General features: G+C 41.8%; 1 protein-coding gene across 1 annotated transcript in view; it reads right to left on the bottom strand.

Moving 5' to 3' along the window:
- Window positions 1-16,808, bottom strand: part of elapor2a (endosome-lysosome associated apoptosis and autophagy regulator family member 2a) — a 17,422-nt gene extending 614 nt beyond the window's left edge. Inside the window, exons 1-21 of the mRNA XM_086109534.1 lie at window positions 16,526-16,808; window positions 12,111-12,231; window positions 10,738-10,927; window positions 9,232-9,379; window positions 8,781-8,870; window positions 8,022-8,127; window positions 7,778-7,930; window positions 6,926-7,014; window positions 6,673-6,853; window positions 6,456-6,584; window positions 6,108-6,198; window positions 5,928-6,030; window positions 5,450-5,587; window positions 4,760-5,023; window positions 3,838-4,011; window positions 3,058-3,244; window positions 2,898-2,994; window positions 2,165-2,266; window positions 1,784-1,910; window positions 1,177-1,355; window positions 726-897 (exon numbers count right to left, since the gene is read on the bottom strand). Of these exons, the coding sequence (XP_085965660.1) occupies window positions 726-897; window positions 1,177-1,355; window positions 1,784-1,910; window positions 2,165-2,266; window positions 2,898-2,994; window positions 3,058-3,244; window positions 3,838-4,011; window positions 4,760-5,023; window positions 5,450-5,587; window positions 5,928-6,030; window positions 6,108-6,198; window positions 6,456-6,584; window positions 6,673-6,853; window positions 6,926-7,014; window positions 7,778-7,930; window positions 8,022-8,127; window positions 8,781-8,870; window positions 9,232-9,379; window positions 10,738-10,927; window positions 12,111-12,231; window positions 16,526-16,663 (2,979 nt within the window). The 5' untranslated portion in view covers window positions 16,664-16,808. The remainder of the gene's footprint in view (window positions 1-725; window positions 898-1,176; window positions 1,356-1,783; window positions 1,911-2,164; window positions 2,267-2,897; window positions 2,995-3,057; window positions 3,245-3,837; window positions 4,012-4,759; window positions 5,024-5,449; window positions 5,588-5,927; window positions 6,031-6,107; window positions 6,199-6,455; window positions 6,585-6,672; window positions 6,854-6,925; window positions 7,015-7,777; window positions 7,931-8,021; window positions 8,128-8,780; window positions 8,871-9,231; window positions 9,380-10,737; window positions 10,928-12,110; window positions 12,232-16,525) is intronic.
- Window positions 16,809-20,858: the final 4,050 nt, after the last annotated feature.

Genomic DNA, 20,858 nt, shown 5'->3' with positions numbered 1-20,858 from the left:
ATATACACACACACACACACACACACACACACACACACACATAGGTCACGGACGAAGGACAGACCAGCAAAATAGGGCAAAGTGCCATCTTTGCGAAATCGTCTTACGGGCCAGTTGTAGTTGAGTGTAGCAATATATAACGATCCTAATCACAAACATTTCTGGAAATTCACGTGGTTAATCCACGCAGAGGCCAATAAATGTCTTGGTTGAATTCACGCTGCGAGTTCAAGAATGATGCTGTTCACATTTTGACATCATGTGACCAAGACGGCACCTAACACTTGATTAACAGTACAAATTTTCAAACGGGAAGTGGTCGCTGAGCTTTGAATGTCCACAGCAGTTTACGACAAAGAAAACTGCAAAAGTCACAGAAAGTGCAGCCCCTTGTTAGAGAACAGATATTGCAATGCAGGTATTGCAAAAAGTACTGAAACCTTCCACATAAAAAGCTTAGAGAGGGTCAATCTTACTGACCTGTAAAGGTTTTATTCTATTTAGGGTCCATCCCAAAATTTTACCTAAAAATTGAATATCCCAAACCAATGTTCCTTGCCCCTGAGCTGCATGTGTGAGCAATTGCGTCTGTCTTTCACCCTTCAGTTGCTCACCGTTGTCCAAGGAATGCTCAGTGAAGTTTGTGTGAATGATCCGACGCATGGAGAATTTGAGGGAACATTATCCTAAACTTATGAGTAGGTGTATAGCATGTGGCAACTCACCTTAGATGCTATGGCTTTGAGTTTTCTGAGCAACGAGGGTTTGGAGTAGACAACATCGTCGTCCATGTCGCCATCGTTCTCGCCCTCCATGACGGCGCAGCTGTCGGCACCTGGTATGTCACACTCCTTGCTGTTGGCGGACATGACCAGGCGGGAGTACTTATATTCCAACCTGCCGGGCAGACGATGCACAGTTAACACGGGGAGTAAACGGGAGTCATTGCAAAGCTCGGAAAAGGACGGGGGCAGATGGCACGGACTCAAAGGATTAAAAAGGCTGCAAGTGAAGAAAGAGCAGGCAAAGGAAGTCTCTTTATTAGGTAAAATGTGTACATTGTATGTGAAAGGACAAACGGCATTTACATAAAGTGTGTCTATAAAAAGGGACACACCAACAGTATACACCGCAGGTGTGCAGACTAGATAAAATAGACAGACAGAGATGGCGTACCGCTTATTCTTCTTCCAGAAGTAGCAGGTGAGCGAGACGAGCAGGACAGTAATGAAGGCGCCCACTCCGGCGCAGAGCTGCACCCAGAGGTCCAGCCCTTCGCACGGCATCGTCTCCTTGTTGGGCAAACTCACACCTCCCATGCAAACTTTGGGCTCTGTCCACACGTACAACAGATCCTGCACACAAACACAGACCAAGCACTGTCCCTTCAATCACAGGCATTAGGAACGACACCAAGTTGCATTTCAATTACTGATGTACAAGACGCACCTCAAACCCAAATCAACTGTCCCCATTGAAATGAATGGAGATGCTATTAAAGTTCCAGCCCCCCCGCCCCAAAATACACAAAAGTGTTTACAGTATGTTACAAGTTTTAAAAAGCACTGCAAAACGTGATATGTATGAAAACATGCAGTAATTACATACAGGGCAGATGAGTCTTTAAATCAAGGTGCAAAGAGTACCGGTACTATGATTACTGATCCTTGCTCTATTTTGAACAAGAACAATTCATAATGAAATTTTAAAAAATGGATGGATGCAGTGTAAAAATAACAAGAAAGGAATGGAAATATGATGAGACTGAAGGGACTGCACAAACCATTTGTCCTGCCTTGCAGGCTCCCTCAATGCGGTGGTAGTCGCTCTTGGTGCATGTGGGACATGCCCCAGAACTCTCCCACAGGAAGTGAAAGGCGCAGCCGTCGCATGTTCCCGCAGGACACGTACTGCAACAGACGTGTGACCGCACACAGGTGGATCATTTTTGGTATATTTACGGAAAGCGCTGGGAAATTTCCAGGGGAAGTTAAGATGGAGAAATGTTTGACATTTTCCAGATTACTGTGAAATGAGTGCCATTGTATTCCCATAGAAGGCCATTAATTCCTATGAAAAATGGAAAGGAATTTTGCAAACTTTGGTATCCATGAGCGTAGCAGTGGGAACCCGGCACATCAAACAGCGATGGCGATGCTCTTACCTGGGCACTGAGAGTTCTCCTTTGGCGCTTTTTGTGGGATTGCAGCGTACGGACACCACTGTGCTGCGGCCCATTTCGCAAGAAGAGGTGGGCTCCAAAGACCTGGGCAACAAATACGACAAGCAAAAATCTGCTTTCCGGTCACTGCATTAAGTACACCATAAAAAAAATAATAATAAAAAGAGATCTTTTCACGATGATGTCAGTGAAAGTAAAATGTCGTGAATGATGATTCTAGCCATGTGCTCTACTTTCCTGATTGCATTTGTCCTAATTTTGATTACTATAGTTCAGCTGACAAAAAGCCCAAAATGTATCATCTTGAGAAATTATAAGAAAATACGAAAATCAAAATGATTTTCAATTCATTAAAATAAAAGAAGGAATTTTCCTTCTGAAAATGGTTTGCCAATATGTTTCACGAATCTGTATAATTTGTGATATTTTGATATTGAACTACGACAATAAATTAACTCTTTTGTGATCATTCATTGAGATGCAGCTCTCGTGTTGCAAAATGTTTTTTTTCATGGTTGAACATGCAGGTCACAGAGACAAGTGCACAACACACACACACCCTAATAATAGCATTAAAAAATTTCCCATCATTACCAGATACTTGTCATTATGTGATACTGAGCCTTTTTTTTGAGTGTGGCCGCAATATACTTCTCAAGGCCAGGAGGGATAAAACATTTTTTAAAAATACGAATAATGTGATTAAAAGGCTTACCGAAAGTAGAAGTGGACATCTGGCACTTTCCTGGAGGAATGGGGGTATAGATCCGGTCTCGCCTTAATACCAGCAAGTGTACTCTCCACCGTTGCGCCTGTTCCACATGACATCAGGTTTTAACATGTGAATCACGGCGATGGTGTTCTCTGTTGCTCACCGAGGAAGGTGTCAGCCAGGTTAATGGACTGCGAGGTGAGCGCCGTGTTGAAACCTCTCCCGCTGGCTGGGATTACGGTTGATTGGCAGATGAAGGTCTTGACAGCGTTACCACCATCACCGCGCTCGCTCAGAGAATCGCTGAGGGACAGATCGGTCACGTTGTCTTTGCACGAGGCCAGAAGATCCTTAAGAGAGGCGTGCGTAGAAGATAATAACTCAGTCACTGCCATGAACATTTTTTTTTCGGTTGCATGAAATCCTGATCAACTGTTCACTGCCACCTGTGGCACACATGTGGAAGAGGGTCTCGTCCAGCTCGTATGAGAATATCAAGCTTGCAAACCACTGTAATGATGAAAACGTATGTAAGCAAGCACGTAAAATCACCATTTATTGAGTCCACAGGAAAACCCATCGAACGATACGTCGATATAGTGATTATCGTGGCAGCCCTGATTCTGAGTTCAAAAGGGAGTTTTTGGAGCACATTTCTATGCAAATGACACTGCATTTGAGTTTTGTATTTTTGTTGTTGTTTTGAATGAGAAGGACAACGGATGTGGCCTGACCGATCTCAATAAATAGACCTTTGAATCAATGAAAAAATTCTTTGTGGCCCATTGCAATCTTCATTTGAGTACTCCTGGACTATATAGTCACCCACTTTCAGAAAATATGAAGGTGCTGCACGTCACAGACTTTTTATTAAAACCCATGGGGACTGTCTGAAATTGTGAGGGGGATTTGCGAGCTTGTGCGCACTGTCGTGTCCTCTCACCTGTCCTCCGCACAAGCTGATGTTGAACAGGTGGAAGTACTTGGTTCCTTTGGAGGTGAAGCTCGGCCCGTTCATCAGCGTTCCCACCGAGCCCAGCGGGCTGAAGTCAAAGGTCATGGTGACATTGCCGTCCGTGTGTGTGAAGTGACAGTCGCTGTAGCACAAGCGGTGGTCCTGGAACAGAATGTGAAGCACAAAGTACGTGCGTCAATGGGAAAGGTGGATGAGTTGTGGTTATGCGAAGGGCTACAACGAACAATTATTTTAATAATCAATTAATCTGTTGATTATTTGGTCAATTAATTGATGACTCGGATTAAAAACATATTTAAATTTCCATTCCCTCATTCAAAAACAGAACATAATTTGAAATTGGCAGTGTACGGATATAAACGAATGATAATGTTACTTTTTACCCCATGCTTTGAACCCTGGCCGCTTTAAATGTGACACCTTTAATTTGTGGATTTTTACTCAGGAGCTTCACGCCGCCAATACATTTACAGATAAGTCTTGCCCCATGTAACCAACGAAATGACTGGGAATGTCACAGTGGAAGAATGACACTGTCTGAGGTTGGACTTCTACTGAATTTTCATACGAGTCTTGGCTTGTATTCCGGTTAGAATGAAACCGAAAGACCAAACGAAAACAAAATGCTGTTTACATGTGACATGATCTCTTCCGATCTGCAGTTTACAAAGTACATGCGCCACTTATTTTACGTCTAGATTTTGTTGTTGGAGCTTTAAATCAGGTGAGCTTTGTTTTACGATTCACAGACTTCATCACTAATTATTGTTGATTAAAATCAAATTTAGTCAAAAATTATTTTTTGATCACCTCTGTGTGCTTACTGTGAAAGCTTAAATTGTAACCCGACGTGTACGCTGAATGTTTACATGAAGGGACAACAACCAACCTTGCTGCTCAGGCTGCCCGGTCCGCAAGGCTTGCAGGCGCCGGGTCCCACTGTGGACTGGGGGAGCAGGTAGGTGTCGGGAGGGCACTCGATGCAGCGGCTGCTCTGCGGATCGATGTAGTGACCCGGCGGGCACGGCACACATGCCGAGCTGGACGGCTGTGTGCTAAGCGCACAGGCGCGACACTCGGACGACACCCCATCAACCGCGTTGCTCACCCAGATGGAGTAAATGCGTGCCACGTCGTGCACGTAGCGACGGACCTACGCAACGTACAACACACAAGTGTACATTAGGTTTGCGTGAATGGACGCACAGATGTGTGCCATGTGTTTTTGCGAATGGACACGCGTGTGTACATCATGTTTATTGCAATGGACATTCATATGTATTACTGAAGGTTTGTGCACATGAATAAACAGATGGGTCATTGTGTGAACTATATATACAGTAGAGAGCGAGACAGAGAGAGAAAGAGAGGGAGTGAGATAGGGGTGGGGGTGTTACGATAAATTATCTGCTTCATCGATGTATCAATGTGTCGGCCCCACAATCAAGCCACATTGACAGCTTGATTGCCAGTGAAATCCCAAGTCAACAATGCAGGACGATTTTGAGGCAGACACGCGACTGGGGAACTAAAGTGAGCCTTTGAAATTGATTCAGCACATCAGCATTGTACGACTTACATCTGTGGGCTGGTTGGTCCTCTGGAACGCCCACGTGTAGGAAACCGAAGCATTTTTGGTCATGACGTGTGTATACGACTGTCTTGTTTTGCTGCTCTCCCATGACTCGACCACTGTGGTGCTCTTCCGGTTCACATCCTGAAAAAATAAAAATAAAAAACGTGTGTGTAAAGATTTAGATGTGGGGAGAGCGAGAGAGCGAGAGAGCGAGAGAGCGAGAGAGAGAGCGAGAGAGCGAGAGAGCGAGAGAGCGAGAGAGAGAGAGAGAGAGAGAGAGAGAGAGAGAGAGAGAGAGCGAGAGCGAGAGCGAGAGAGAGAGAGAGAGAGAGCGAGAGCGAGAGAGAGAGAGAGAGAGAGAGGGAGAGAGAGAGAGAGAGAGAGAGAGAGAGAGACACACACACACAGACAGACAGACAGAGTCAACAAAGCACAAAATATTGCCCGCTCGTGATCTACATTGTGAGGAGTTTCCCCTCACCATCATGAAGTAGAATTCACAGTCAGCGCTGCACACCGTCTCAAACTCAAACGTAATCCGGCCGAACTCCGTGCCCGCATGTCTGTATATGGACGTCGGAAGCCTGGTGCAAGTCAGAGGAATAAAAAGAGTCAAGACAAGAGGAGACGTGACAGTGAGTGACAAGAGCGACATGCTCACTTGAAGCCGGGAACATGGATGCTGAGGATGAGATAGTCATTATCCGAGCTTCCCGCGCTGCTCTGGATGTGATCGCGGGCCACTTCCCAGCCTGAAAGACGAGAAGGCACAATGAAGTTTTTGACTGGATTCAAAATGCAAACCCATAATTTGATATTTCTAGTTTGCCAACATCGCCCCAGCCCCTGACACATAATATGAATTAAATATTTCTGCCTGCTCAAGATTTAGAGCAGAAATGTCTACCACACATGCACCGTATTTCACCTTTAATTTATATAAAAATTGGAAGATGATGCCCGATTGATTACTTTTGTCCAACTCAAAAAAATGTTCTATTGTCTTCACCATTCATGCCGTCACACTTGGTGTTGCCCACGTTGAAGCAGGACGTCTTCATGTTCGCGGGAAGAACGTTCCACCATTTGTACTCAAAGCCTAGGGTGGGCTCGGTGCCTGCCGGGCATGGCTGACACGCTGGCGAGGGAAACAAAAATTAACAGATGAACAAAAATTGGAAGGTGCATCCTGAAGAAATTCAAGCAATGATGACAATGCTCTGTACGTTTCATGCCATCCGAGTAGGTCCCAGCGGGGCAGGGCAAGCAGACGGACGTGGCATTGTTATAGAAACCAGGGTTGCAGGGAGGGCAAGGCTCTCGTTCGCCACCTGGGGGCAGCGCCTCGGCTCCGGTTATGTTCTCCAGGCAGATTTTGGGCTCGATCCACTTATATAGCACCTGCGTCTGCAGATACAGGGGAACATGCGTTGAAGATTTCCAGAAGGCAATTGGTTAAGGGTCGCTAGGTTTCCTCACCTTCCCGTAGTTGTCGCACGCTGTGTGAATGCTGAAAAAGTCTTTCTTGGAACATGGAGGTCTGGTTTTACACGTTCCAGATCCTTCATCTGCAAAATAAAACAAGTAGTCAACATTGCCGTTCAATTCAAATCCTTCGGTGAATTCGTGTTGCTCATGTTTCTTAGCTGTATCAGAAAACAAAGTATTTTGCCATCACAAGTCACTTCTCAGCTTGTTTTTATCGTTTTATATTTTGAGATGTAAAAAAAAAAAAGGGGGGGGGGGACAAATATTCATTTCAAACCGTGATGTTTCTTATCACAAAAAGGTTGTTTGCTCTGCTTTCTGGACATAGACCGGTTATTTTGGTGAAAACAAAACCATGAAAAAATTACAATGTTTGTTCTTGTGAAAGAAGACAGTCTACTCTTTTCTTTTGGTAGGTTTGTTTCGCATATCAATGTCCCAGAACAATATTTTGTGGATCTTCAATGTTAAAATGCTCAAAAAAGACTTGCAAGAGAGGGAATGATGTGTTAAAAATGTTTGGCAGTCAATGAGTTCAAGATGCAAAACCAGTCATGACTATCGGTCTCAGGTTTGATGAATCATGTTGCATCTACCCCTCCCATATTGCGCAAAAATAAACGGCATTGCAAATTAGCACGTTTTGGGAAACACAATCCTGGGCGCACCCAGTTAGTAGATCAGCTTACACATTTGCATGCATGAGAAATCAAGTTTGCACCCGTTTTCACCTTTAGTAAATCAGACCCTGCGTGTGTGTGTGTGTGTGTGTGTGTGTGTGTGTGTGTGTGTGTGTGTGTGTGTGTGTGTGTGTGTGTGTGTGTGTGTGTGTGTGTGGCCAACCTGCATACTGCGTGGTCGTGTCACAGGGGGAGCAGGAGCTCGCCCCATGGCCCGAATAGGTGTCCCGGGGACAGGGCTCGCACGAGGAGGAGCCCGGCACTCGGCTGAATGTGCCCGGCTTACAAGGGAAACACTCCGACGTGTAGGCCACACCTGGAGATGGAGGGAAGAGGTACAAGGGGAATGGATGAATCTTTGATGGAGTGATAATTGCAAGAGGAAAAGCTGAAAAAAAAAGACAAACCTTCTATGTGGACATTTTTCAGCAACACGGGTTTCACTGCTTTGTTGCCCACCGTGACGGCACTTGTCCTCCAGTACATGATGTTCGTCCCAGACTTAAGGTTGACCTGGTGAACATCGTACCCCCCCCCAAAAAAATAAAAATAACGAATGGGCCAAATTTGAACAAATATATTCTAGATAAACATGAAAAACAACTGAACAATTGCACTGAACAGTATTAAAAACAGTAAGCACAGTTTGATTCAATGATTCTTTTGGATACCACATGAGGGAGGCTACATAACACCTCCGGTACCACACTTTGAGATTTGCTGACTGCACCGAAAGATTATCCTGAATTGATTCTCCTGTGGTGTGGGGTGTATTACAAGTGATTTATCCTCCCCAATCTGCTCGAAAATGGTCCAGTCCAACAACGTAAATATTTACGATCGCAAATCCTGAAACAAGTTAGACCATCTGACAATCTGGCCAAATGTGACCATCCCCCCCCCCCACCTTCTGATCAAAATCAGCAAAAAACGGATTATGGAATGTCTCTAAAAGATCACCCAGAGCGATTTGTCTTGAGGTGTGCTTAGAGTGACTTTCCTAATGCGTGTTGTGAGAAGAAAGCGCCTTGAGCACACTAAACACTGTGAGAGGAGTATGCACACACGTCGATGTTTTCCTCATCATGTTATTGCCTTGTCTCCCACTCTAAAAATCAATTGAGATTTAAAAATCGGTGCGCTTTTAAATGTACTTTTAATCTTACCGTGTGGGTGGCCCACTCTCCTTGGCTGGTGACCTTCAGCCATTTAGTATCTGCGGCCTGATCCAGCTCTTGACACTGGTCATTCTGGATCTGCATTCAAGAACAATTACAATTAACTTTCACCTCAACTAATTACCACACTGGACACTTGATTAAAAAGCCTGTTATAAGTCTCGTCAAACTGAAGGTGTCAAAATTGCAAATGAACATTTTGACAAGGGATTACACGTCTAATGGAGCTACTTTTATTTCGCTTTTTAAATTTTACGTGTATACCCGTTTTAAAATTTGTTTTTGGTTGACAACGGCACGGCAGCGCGGCAAGGCCATGATTAGATTTTTTTTTTAACCCTCATCAACAAACGAGCTGGCCCATCTGTCCTTCATAAAAATCCATTGCGGCCCTTGAGCGCAAAAGTCTATGGACAAAATGTGTGCGTTTGCGACTCACAAAGAACTCAAAGAGCAAGTTGTTGTCTGGGTACTGGTACTCAAAAGTGACGGATCCCTGCTTCTTCAGGTGGACCGAGTACACCAGTGAGACCGTGCACTCGTCCCGGTTGGACGCCAGATAGCTTCCCTGTGGCACCCAAGAAGAGCTGCGGGGGCATGAGGGCATAGCAGGTGAGAGATGAATAATGAGTGAATTTTCACTGGATTAGAAATGGCACAGCTATAGATACAACCATGAATAAAACATACCAGAAAATACATCGACTGTTTAATATAGTCTGAATTTGGCACACTACTATATGTTGACCAAGGAAATGGGATGTATTTTTAATATGAAATGTCTATTTTCTTAACCAATACAAGGGAAATTCATTTTAAAATGTATTATGAATGCTGATATTCAATATGTTATTTCAAGTAAAATTTCAAAGTAATTGTTCAAAAGCAGCATTTAAGCATTTACTCCAAGTCTCCTATTATGCTGCATTTCAAAAACTCCTGCAGTAAAGCTTACAAAACAGGAGAAAATATTATAATGATTTTTTAAAAGTGTATTTTACTGGGCTTACTTTTGTTGTGTTCTCAGTTTTATTGTGCATTTTCAAATTTCGGGATGTTTTTTTTTCTTCGAATTTTGCAACCACCAACATACCATACATGGTATATTAACCTTCCCGTTTTTTCTTTCTTGTATGACACAAAAGAAATGTTCATGGGTCAATGTGACGCGCTCCCTGTTTAGGCATAAAAAACAAAAGAGCATAGAGTAATAATTACTGTTCAGTCAGTTTTTTACTTTTTTTTCCCCCGGATTTCTAACCGGTTAATTTTATGCCACAATGTAACAGGGGTGTGAAATACAGAAGGCTTTGGGGAAAAAAAATATTTACTATCATGGAAAACATTTACTTCATTAGTCCTATTCAAAACCTGACACGTAAATAAAGTCATATTTTGGTTCACTACAGAGTGAAATATTTTGCAATGTTATTTTTGCATTATTTTGATGATCTAGAAATTTGATGACAACAACTTGTACTGTAGAAATAATCATACAAAGAAATTAGGTGGCAGGAATTATGTTTAATGAATCTGGACAGCAGAAGAGTAATTTTTCTTTTTTTTTATTGAACTGCAGTGATTCTGCATATACAGTATTTGCGTTTCTCCTTTTTGTGACTTCACCTATTCGCTGATTTTTAGGGGGGGACTATCCTCCCTTGTATGCTGAACAGCTCACCTACCACTTTAAGATTTATCGAAATGCGCATGTAGGGATCAGTGCTTTCAAATTAAAAACAACAAGAAATTTAAAAAAGAAGTCAGCAAGACAATTTTTTTCACTTTTCAAAGGGGTCAGTTTGACCCACAACAGGTTTAAATATATCTATGTGGTGATCTCACAAGAGGCGTCTCATTTATGCCATTTCTTTCAGTGCAAATGTGATATACTGGCTGCCGTTGTGTTTCATATAGGTACAGACAAACATGACGTTTGCGTCACCTGTTGCATGTGAGGTCGCCGTCTCGGTGGGCGCCAATTTCTAGGGTGGTTGCTAGGCTGCTGAATCCTGCCGGCATGGTTTCCCACTGGTCGAAACGGATGCCACTGCCCAGGGAATAGCTTCCCGCCGCACAGCGGGTGCACTCTTGGGCCGACATCTCCAGGAACTCGCCGGCTTTGCACGAAAAGGCTACAAGCACCAACACAAAACAGGATGGGATGGCAAATGGGATTTTTCACCATGACCTCACGCGTACTGCTGGGTGGCAAAAGGATTAGGATGCTCGTCGGCGTTCACTTCATTTTTAGTGCATTCATTATGGCCATAGGGATAAATCTGTGCAATTGAGCGGAGAAACAGACATTGGAGGAAGTGTTGAAGCAGCACAGGACAAACCTGTTAGCAGTCATGTCTAACAACTGGTCTCACCGCATTAGTGAGCTATTTAACAATCTTTATTTCCTGCTTCCTGCTCCACTTATTTGACCTAAAAGATTTGATCATGTCCTGCATATGCCGTAATCTGCTGTGTTTATTTTTCCAAGTAAATAATGGCCTTCTTAGCTTGGCCGAAAAATGCAAATTTTTCTCAAATTCTTCTTGCAATGTTAACACTATTCTTCGAACATGTATAGTGAGTCGTGGTAACATTATGACTTTAATCTCAAACATGTTTCTTTTTTTTAAATCAAAAATGAACTCAAACTTTAAAACTTCAGTTTCCTAATACTGGTAATACTACCAGTACTTTATTCTCATAATTTCATGACTGTAATCTTAAAAATTGTTACTTTTTTTATTTTGAGAGTATATGGGTTTTCTCTCAAAAATACATCAATTAATTCTCATAATATTGGTTAAATGACCAATATGTTATTCTTGTAACATCATGGCTCTTTTCTGAAAATACATTTTTGTCTCAATAAAAACTAGAAAACCTTTTATTTCAAAAATGTGAATTTGTATTTGGAAATGGACAACAATTCTGTACTACAACAATTTACAGTAAGTCTCGAAAATATACTGTACATGTCTTCTTATCTCAAAAACAAAGTTTGTTCTCCTAATATTCCGACTTTAATCTGATATTAATCACCGATCACTTCATACGAATCAATAAATAGACAAATTCCTTTTTCAAATCTCCCTTGTATGAGGAAAACAGCTCCTCTTTTTAGTGCTGCGTTCATTGGCCTCTGGCTTTGGAGACGCTCCAAACAGAGTCTGTCGGGATGCGTTTTGGAAAATTCCGGGGTGCCGATAAGGAGGTGCACACACGCGCACACACACACACACGCACACGCACACATACACACGCACACGCACGGATCTAAAACAGATGGCCACAAAACAAAATATGCCAGCAACTTACTACAATCTGTGCCGCGCACCGGCTCGGGTAGGCCGACACAGGCCCCGGGGTTGCGCGGGATGGCTGCCCGCCACCGAGAGCCAGAACTGTGACATTCTGTGTACTCAAAGTAGTAGTCTTCCTGCAAGAAAAAAAATAAATAAATAAGAAGAAAAAAAAACACCACAAATGAACATAACAGAGCATGTAATCCCCACAATATTAGGTATCATTGTTTGTTATATTACAATACCAGCATTAAATATCAATATTCAGGATGGGACAAAATATGGATATCACATTATATGATCTGTCTATTATGATACAGTCTTGACTAACTGGCCTGAAACTTGTCATCATTATCTACCTGTTACAATACTGTACATCTACACCAGCATCGACTCTCAATATTAGGAGTGCGACTAAATACCAATGTTACAATACATCGCAGTGTTGTCTGTTGTGATACAGTGACAATATGAATTAAAACATGACGTACGGTGACGCGTCTGTTGGGACAAAATACTCATATTGAAACATATCTTATCACGATATACGGCATCATTGTTGTGATACACCAACAGCGTTATCGCAGGTGCCTCTCAGGCTTGGCAAAGCAATAGGGTGAGATTGCTCTCCTCCAATTGTGAACATGCATCTTTGACAAACATCAATTTTATTGCTAGTTATAAAACGGCATCAGATGGGTCGTAGGTGCAAAATAACGTTCATATAGGCTAAATCACTTGAAAATGTATTGAAGTCCTTTCTCAAAGACCGTTCACAGATCCGTTAAGGGTGGAGCTTATCCATACTGCAGTTTTTAAAAATTCAGCCCCAGGGCCACTTTAGTACCAGGGCTCATTACGCATCCCTCGGTACAGTCCCAGACAGCAACCCCCGCCCATTGTGAAACTCTTTGTCGTGATTGATGAACTTCTACCTGCGGTAGCACAATGATGTTAATGCTAATGTGACTGACTTTCTATCACATCAACTTTAGGCAAACTATTATCTTGTTACAAACTGCCGTTATACAACGTGTGGTACAGTACATGCTTTTAAGTAATGAAGGTATAAGGACGTTATTACTAGATCAAATGGTGTTTTTGTCTGACCAGTAGTTGGTTAAAACTTTGTCATATTTAATTGTCACCTTCATGCCGGACTGTTTTTTGTTCCCATAAACAAACCATGACTTTAGGTTGTGTGGAGTTTGCATATTCTCTCCATGCCCGCGTGGGTTTTACCCGGGTACTCCGGTTTCCTCCCACATTGCCAAAACATGCATAGCAGGTTAATTGCAAACTCGATATTGTTCATAGGTGTGATTCTGAGTGTGAATGGTTGTTCGTCTACGTGTGCCCTGCGATTGGCTGGCAACCGGTTCAGGGTATCCCCCGCCGACTGCCCGAAGACAGCTGGGATTGGCTCCAGCACACCCGCGACCCTTGTGAGGATAAGAGGACTCGAAAGTGAATGGATGGATGGGTTTTGTATTGATTGATAGACCCGTGTATTGTATTTACTGTAAGTGTTTCATGTTTTATAAAAAGAGAAGGAAAGAATTTTTATGGTGCCATTTTAAGTGTAATAAAATGATGAGATCATTATGACTTGCGTACAAAATTGTTAATGTTTAGGGTACATGAAGGGAAAATCTATTTGCAAACAGACAAATTAGACAATTTTTGCCAATGTTAGAACGGCTATAATTGGCCGATTTAATCGGCCGTCGGATGAATCGGTTGGGTGCTAGTCAATATTGGCACACCAGCATCAAATATCAATATTGTTACTGTTTCACATGCATCAGAATTATCTTTACCTTAAAATAGTATTTTTTTGAATGATTTTTTTTTCTCTTGGGGTTTAATGTGTCATTGCATTTTATAGATGCCATTTTGCTTTTGTGTCACTTTTCATCCGCTGAAAATATTGACATCAGCGTATGTGGTGAGTTACTATCAGTGTGATACAGTAAACAACAATCGCAATCACAGGCATGCAATGAAACTGCATCAAAACTGAACATGATTATGTTGGTAGACTGTACCTAAGCAAATGTCTGGGGTGTGTTGAATTGAGCTGAAAGGAAAAGAGAGTTTGCATTCCCTCTTCCACCCTTTGATGCAAGTGAGGCTATTAGGTTTACTGAACAATAAAAGATGAAGCAACTGTGTTTGCAACCTCAAAGCGCTGCCGCTGAGACAAACTCACGCTACAAGTAATGACCACTCCTTTTTGTGTATCTGGAAGCACAACATTCCGCCATCCCGTCCGTCTATGGCAACAACTGTTTTGACGGCCGCGTTTTATTTTTTTTTTTGCACTGTCATTGATTTTAATTTGTTTGAGGCAATTGCTCTAAGACTGCAAGGGAAGCTCAGCTTCCCCTAAAATGTCAAAAAAATAAGTGATCAAATTTATGTGTGGACATGTCATTGACTAAATATGCGTAACAACGCGCTCAACTTTTGTTCCGAATTAGCTTCTTAAAACTGGTTACGAGGAGACTCTCTTCTCATTCAATCCCGCAGCTTCACTGTGCTTTAAACTGTGTGGACGCTGAGCGTCGACCGTGTGGACCCTGTAGGTTGTCCCAATGCATCCAAACGAGACGAGTCATTGGATAAATGCTGGTTTTGTCCCGCCCACTGGACGCTCGTAAAATGATCATATTAATTTCGTAGTGTTACCTTTCTTCTATCTAAAATGGTCCTTTTTTTTTTTATGCGACTCTGTAGCAGGGCTGATTGATTAATCGATTGAGTTTTTAGGGCAGGCCAAGTTTTTGTTGTTCAAATAGAAAAAAAAAATCTTTCTCTATTTCTTAAAGATTTCTGTAGTTCAATGCATGTGCGTCTCTGCTATCATGGACCATTAAGTTGACTATATGGTAGCGAACATTCTACCTACTGAACACTTTTCCTGTACAGTTTTCCTCAGTCATGTGGAATGTGTTCTGATTTGCAGCATTACCCAAAGAGGAAATAACAGTCCACTGCCATGTATGCTTTAAAGCACATTCATTGCAACCAAAGGAAGGAGCATGACCATTTTTTTTAATTGCTTCAAACGGAGACTACCACAGAAGGGAGCCCGAAAACGACCTTAAAACTGCATTTTGAATTTGTCTTTTGCTTTTCTTTTTCAGTGAAGGGGGATATATATAGATATATAGATAGATAGATAAATGGAGATCTTTACTTTTACTTCAAGGCCAAAAATGCCTAACCCTAGCAAGAGTGATTGCCTTCAGGAATGCTGCCCTTCAATCTCAGGGACCAGTGTGACACCAGTGGGCTTCAGAGGAGGTGTTGAGCTGATCCAGAGCAGTTGGACAGGGAAAAACAGTGCATGCAGGAAACTGATAAGCGCACAGTGGCCCAAGTTCAACACACTGGAGCGAGGAAGCATTCATGAGTCATGTAATGGCAGTGGTGTCCAAATTATGGCAGAGGACCCATTTGGGGCCCAGTGCTGTTCATTTATCATCAGCCTGTGGCATATAACAAAAATGAACAAATGACATGGTCCGTGTTATTTGCCTCCATTGTACAAGAGAACTTACTTTCTATGGTGGATGGAAAGGCAAGAGATGTTTGCACACTCGTTTAATAGAGACCATTTCTACATTTGCAAAAATGCATCAAAGCTGCAGTATTTAGAACTAAAATAGTAACATTTTTATCCATAATGCCCTGATGAATAATGATAATTTCAAAACAGCTTTTTTCAGTACCTTCTTATTTTCCTCAGCACAGATTGTTCTTATTGTGGTTCTGAACATGGAGATATGAGTCTGTTGCTGCTCAGTTCAGACCAAAAACACAAAATCATGAGACTGTCTCCATAATAAATAGCATATACTTATATATATATATATATATATATATATACATTCCTGAGCATTTCTTTACCTACACTAACAAATTAGTTTTACTGTGATAAATACAGTGACCCTTCAACATTGTTTGTTTTTAACGAATTTGAGGCATTGCTCATTTTTTGCCTTGACAAATACTGTTGGTTCCTTACATCCACGCAGAACGCTTACCTGCGCTTATGCAGGAAAAGAGAAATTGTTTTGGTGGGGCGGATCTGAGTCAGCGTAGATCTATTAATTTCAATAGGAAACATTTATTTAAGATGTTGAGTTACAAGCGTGGTCACAGAACGAATTACAGTCTTATCAAGACACCTCCATAGATTAAACGTGAAAAATGTCAGTGGTCCCTGAGAGAAAAAGTCTAGATGCCCCTGTGTTGTTGTGATGATCAGGACTTCTCGGGAAACCGGAAATGAAACGTTTTTTTCCTCAAGGGATATTGGACGTCACACGCAGCCCAATCAGTGCACAACAGGCAATGAAAGGTGAGAATGGGTGAGGAATTAAGCGTGAATGGAGCGTGAAACAAGTGCGCATCACTTACCTCCGTGCATGGCCGCTGTTTCTCGGCGCCGTCAATTATCGTCAGCTCGCAGCAGAGGAAAATGACGATGGCGAGGAGGGAATGTTTTATGTGGATGGTGCGAGCCCAGCTGGCAACGAACCGAGCCGGCGAGGGCATTGTTGAGCATCCAAAAAGCAAGAGCGATAAATAATCAACGTAAAATTAAATGTTTTTTGTTGTTTAAATGGCATTCAAGCGCATGTTTTGTCGTCCGCCAATTTGTCAAGCTCGCCACCTGCGATTATCCTCGGACAGCGCTCTCCCGCGGAGCTTCGCGTCTGTCAAGTTAAATAGAGAGAGTAGGACTTCCGAGTCCGACTTTTCAACATGAAACATTAGAGGCGGTCCTTCTTTATTTTACAGTAGCCGCGCCGTTTTGTCTGGTTTCATTGTATTATTGCAATATTTATAACGATACTTAAAGTGGCATTGTAGTTGAAATTGGTCTATTTTGTACTGTAATACAACCACGTGTGCTTTATTTCGAAGGTAAAACGCTCACACAATGTAGAGTGTTACCGGTTATGCTGCAGTATCTGACTTTAATGTGTGGCTAACCACAGTCGGATGACGCTTCAAGTGACGTTGACAAAGGAAAAAACATAAAGTAATTATCTTACGGCGAACAATGCGGTAATAGACTCTCTTGAACACTGCAGTATTGTCGTGATAATTTAAAGGAGAAGATCATTCAACTCAAAATAAATATCGTAACAGACTATTATCGTCCTCATTTGGATAACATACTATCTAAAATAGTCCCTCGATTTGAGGTATTTTTGCGTATGTATGTGTGTGTGGGGGTGGGGGGGTAAATTTGTCATTGCAATACAGTAAATATTCTCTAGTACGGACTCGTGTTTGCGCTGTCCAATTTGTCCTGATAACAGAAATTCTTCATTTGGGAAATGAGCATGGTACATGTCCTTTATGAACCTGCAAGTATGTTGACAAAATGCACGTGTAACAACACAATCAATAAAATACAAAAATATACTGTCCAAAAACTGTTTATATAACAAAAACTGCAATACAGGTGTATCCCAAAAAAATCACAACAGTAAAATACATACAGTATTTTAATGTTTATTTTTTTTCTGTCTTGGGGAAAAAAAAAATTATTTTGGATTGTTTTGTTGGATGCATTCTTTGGTTTATGACAATGTTTGCCTGCGTGTCATACAGTTTTCTTGCTAGTTGCAAGTAACTGTCCCGTTGATCACTGATGTCTGGTAATTCTTGTGCATACTGAAGGATTTTTGTTGCCATTTGCATTGCTTCCTTGCTGGATGGTGGCTTGTCATCAGGAGTTGAATCGATGCCTTGTTTTTTAAAGTTTCGTAAATTTGCGTCGTTCCGACTCCAAGTGTCTGCTGGATCTTTTTAACTTTGTGTCCAGCCTCGCTCAAACGGATGCATTTCACTCGCTCCGCTCCAGTCGTTAACAGTTCTTCTACGTTTCAATGCGATGATCTACACGACGTAAGTGAATAAAGTTAAAATCTTTCGCAATTACTGTAAAACGCACGCCAATAAAAAGTCGCTTACACGTCTTCGTTTTGAATCTGATGAATGAAAACGGCGAAGCGAACACGTTTCTTCGGTCATGTCGAGTGGGTGGTGCTTTTAAGCTAGTGCCGCGTTCTACAGGACGTAAGTGAATAAAGTTAAAATCATTCACAATTACAGTAGAACGCACGGCAATAAAAACTCACTTACACGTCGTCGTTTAGAATCTGATGATCGAAAAACGCGAAGTGAAAACTTGTTTCTGCGTTGTGTCTTTTCCGTCGCATCGGGTGGGTGTTGCATGTATTTAAGCTCCCGCGGCATGACACCTCCATCCGGGTTACGGGTAGTGGAATTTCCGCTTAAGCAACTTCCGGTAACACGTAATATCGTAGTCAAAATGTTAATGCATAGGTTATTATTCCGGGTGAAGGATATTCCTTTCCATAGAATTCCGGGGATGGGAATATTTACTGTATTCACGTTGACTACGAGACGTCGGGCAAGTCCCACAATCAGCGTAGTTCAACATGGGTAGCATTAACTGACTCAATGGCTCAAATTTTGTTATTATCATCACCAGAAGAATTAGTTATTGTAATAGTAGAATTAGAACTTTGAGTTGTAGTAATTGTGGAAGGAGGAGGATGAGGAGTTGTAGGATTACTGCTACAGTGTTACAAGTAGCAATAAGAGGCAGGGGGAGAATAGGAGTTTCAGTCGGATGAGGAGTAGAAAAGTAGGAGGAGAATGATGAAAAGTAGTGAGAGTACGACGAGGAGTAAGAGTAGTATTACTGTAGTAAGTCGCAGGAGTAGACGGTATCATTAGAAGCGTATCAACTCATTCCGTACCAGCCAATTCTAGACCCCTTTTTTTTGTACCCTCAGTCTTGAAAAATTTGAAAAATAATAAGTATCTGGGGTTGAACGTGTGGAGTGTGAAAAGACATAAATATGTCTTTGGGAGTGAGTGAGTTAATAGTGTCAGGATGACTGTACTTGTAAGGTAATTCCAGAATTGGAGGACATTTTACACCCCACCCATCAAATTTTAAATAATCCACATAGAAAATACTAAAACATGCAGTTTCTGAGTAGGGTATATTTATTTGTCCAAGGACAAAATCAAAATAAATAAGTAAATGGGACAAAAGAATGCTTGAAAATAGTTTTAAAAATACTAAATAAGTCTGGAGTACCTCTGAAAATTCCATTTTCTCTTGTCCCACCCCCTAATGCCCAAATTGAATCTGAAATAAAACAGTTAAAATAAAATTTCAATTTCTTTTTTGGGATTATTTGTTTCATTGCTGTCTCTTGTAATTGTGGGAACGTTTATTTTAATGAACATCATCTTTCAAATAGGAATCATTATTAATGGAGCGTGTGTCCCACAACATGCACACAACCTTGTTACCTTTTTAGCCAAACTACAGATGTATGCTAGAAGAAGAAAAAAAAGCAGTGAATCACATTATATGATGGGATTGACATCATCAAACAATTTTCCAAAACAGGGTAGAGCCAAGGTATGTTGTCTTTTCTATTTTTCATATTTTTACAGCATAACATAGTTAGCCTTGAGTGAATCTCTCACTCTGCCTGATGCAAACCTGTTGTGCATATGATCAAAATAACATTTTTTTCTGTACTTGTTTGCATAGGCAAGTAGGTTTGTTCTCTAGGTCAGCAGTACAAGTAACAGCTAGCGAAACAGCCAGCTTCTACTCCTGAAAGAAACCGAGCATTTGTCAGGATTTGCAACCCAAGGGTAACAGTAGTATGCCTGGGAGTACAGTAGATCACTGACTTTATCAATCCATCTTATCTTTTTGTTTTGCATTTCAGCTGAGTGACAGGCAATGTCTCCCAGCACTGTTGTCTCTTAATATCAGTATGAGTAAGTGCCTTTTATGCATGACCTCCTGTGTGTCTGTTATTGAAAAGCTACACTCCGTAATCGGGCCACCAAATGAGGAAAGCTCCATTCCACTTCTGCTTTCTCTTTCTGCCGATCACTTACCTTGTCCGGCTGTAACTGAAGCCCCCTCGTCCGCCTCTGTATTCAACCATCTGTAACCTTACGATAACCTCAAGGTTTTGTTTTTTTTTTGCACCGCTCTGCAGTCAGATGAATCATTTATTAGCTCTGTCCAAATGCAGGGTAAGCATGTTATCAACTGACCCCAGATCGGATGGTAATCGGAGTGCCCCTCGCTCCATGTGTGGAACCACGTGACCTTGCCGGACTGTTCGAAGAGAACAGGTACTACCAGATGGAGTAATAAGAAACATGTAAATGAAAACATGCACAAGTACGAACCAAGATCCTGAGAGGACATGACAAGGTGAAGGACGAGGGATTCTTGCTTGTGTGCGAGTGGTTGGGGATGTTCCTGATGTAAGAAACTGAGAGAATTATATCCAGGTGATGGACTCAAGGGCATCTGGACCCCTATGAATGACAAATTTGCCAAGGAACTAGTGAGCAACTGCCAGTGAGAAAAACCTCATAGCCACTCGAGGACCATTCTGACTTAACAAGCCAATGTAGAGACACACCTTTACTTTATTTATTTATTGTTGTTTTGCATTAGGTAGGGCTTATCATGTTCAGATTTGTGGGGAGCTGGAGCCTAACCCAGATGACTTTGGACAAAAGGCAGACGACACCCTGAACTGCTTGCAAGATTTTAGCTGTTTTATTTTATGTATTTTTTTGTTTTGTTTTGTTTTAACACTACATGGAGCCTATACCAGGGAGGCAGACTACATTTTGGACTGGTCGCCGGTCAAGACAA

Source organism: Hippocampus guttulatus, chromosome 4 (assembly GCF_054856545.1).
Source record: "Hippocampus guttulatus isolate MCC_2025c chromosome 4, RoL_Hgut_1.0, whole genome shotgun sequence".
Taxonomy (NCBI): domain Eukaryota; kingdom Metazoa; phylum Chordata; class Actinopteri; order Syngnathiformes; family Syngnathidae; genus Hippocampus; species Hippocampus guttulatus.
Note: the sequence above shows the minus strand (reverse complement) of the source record. Positions and strands in the feature narration are given on the sequence as shown.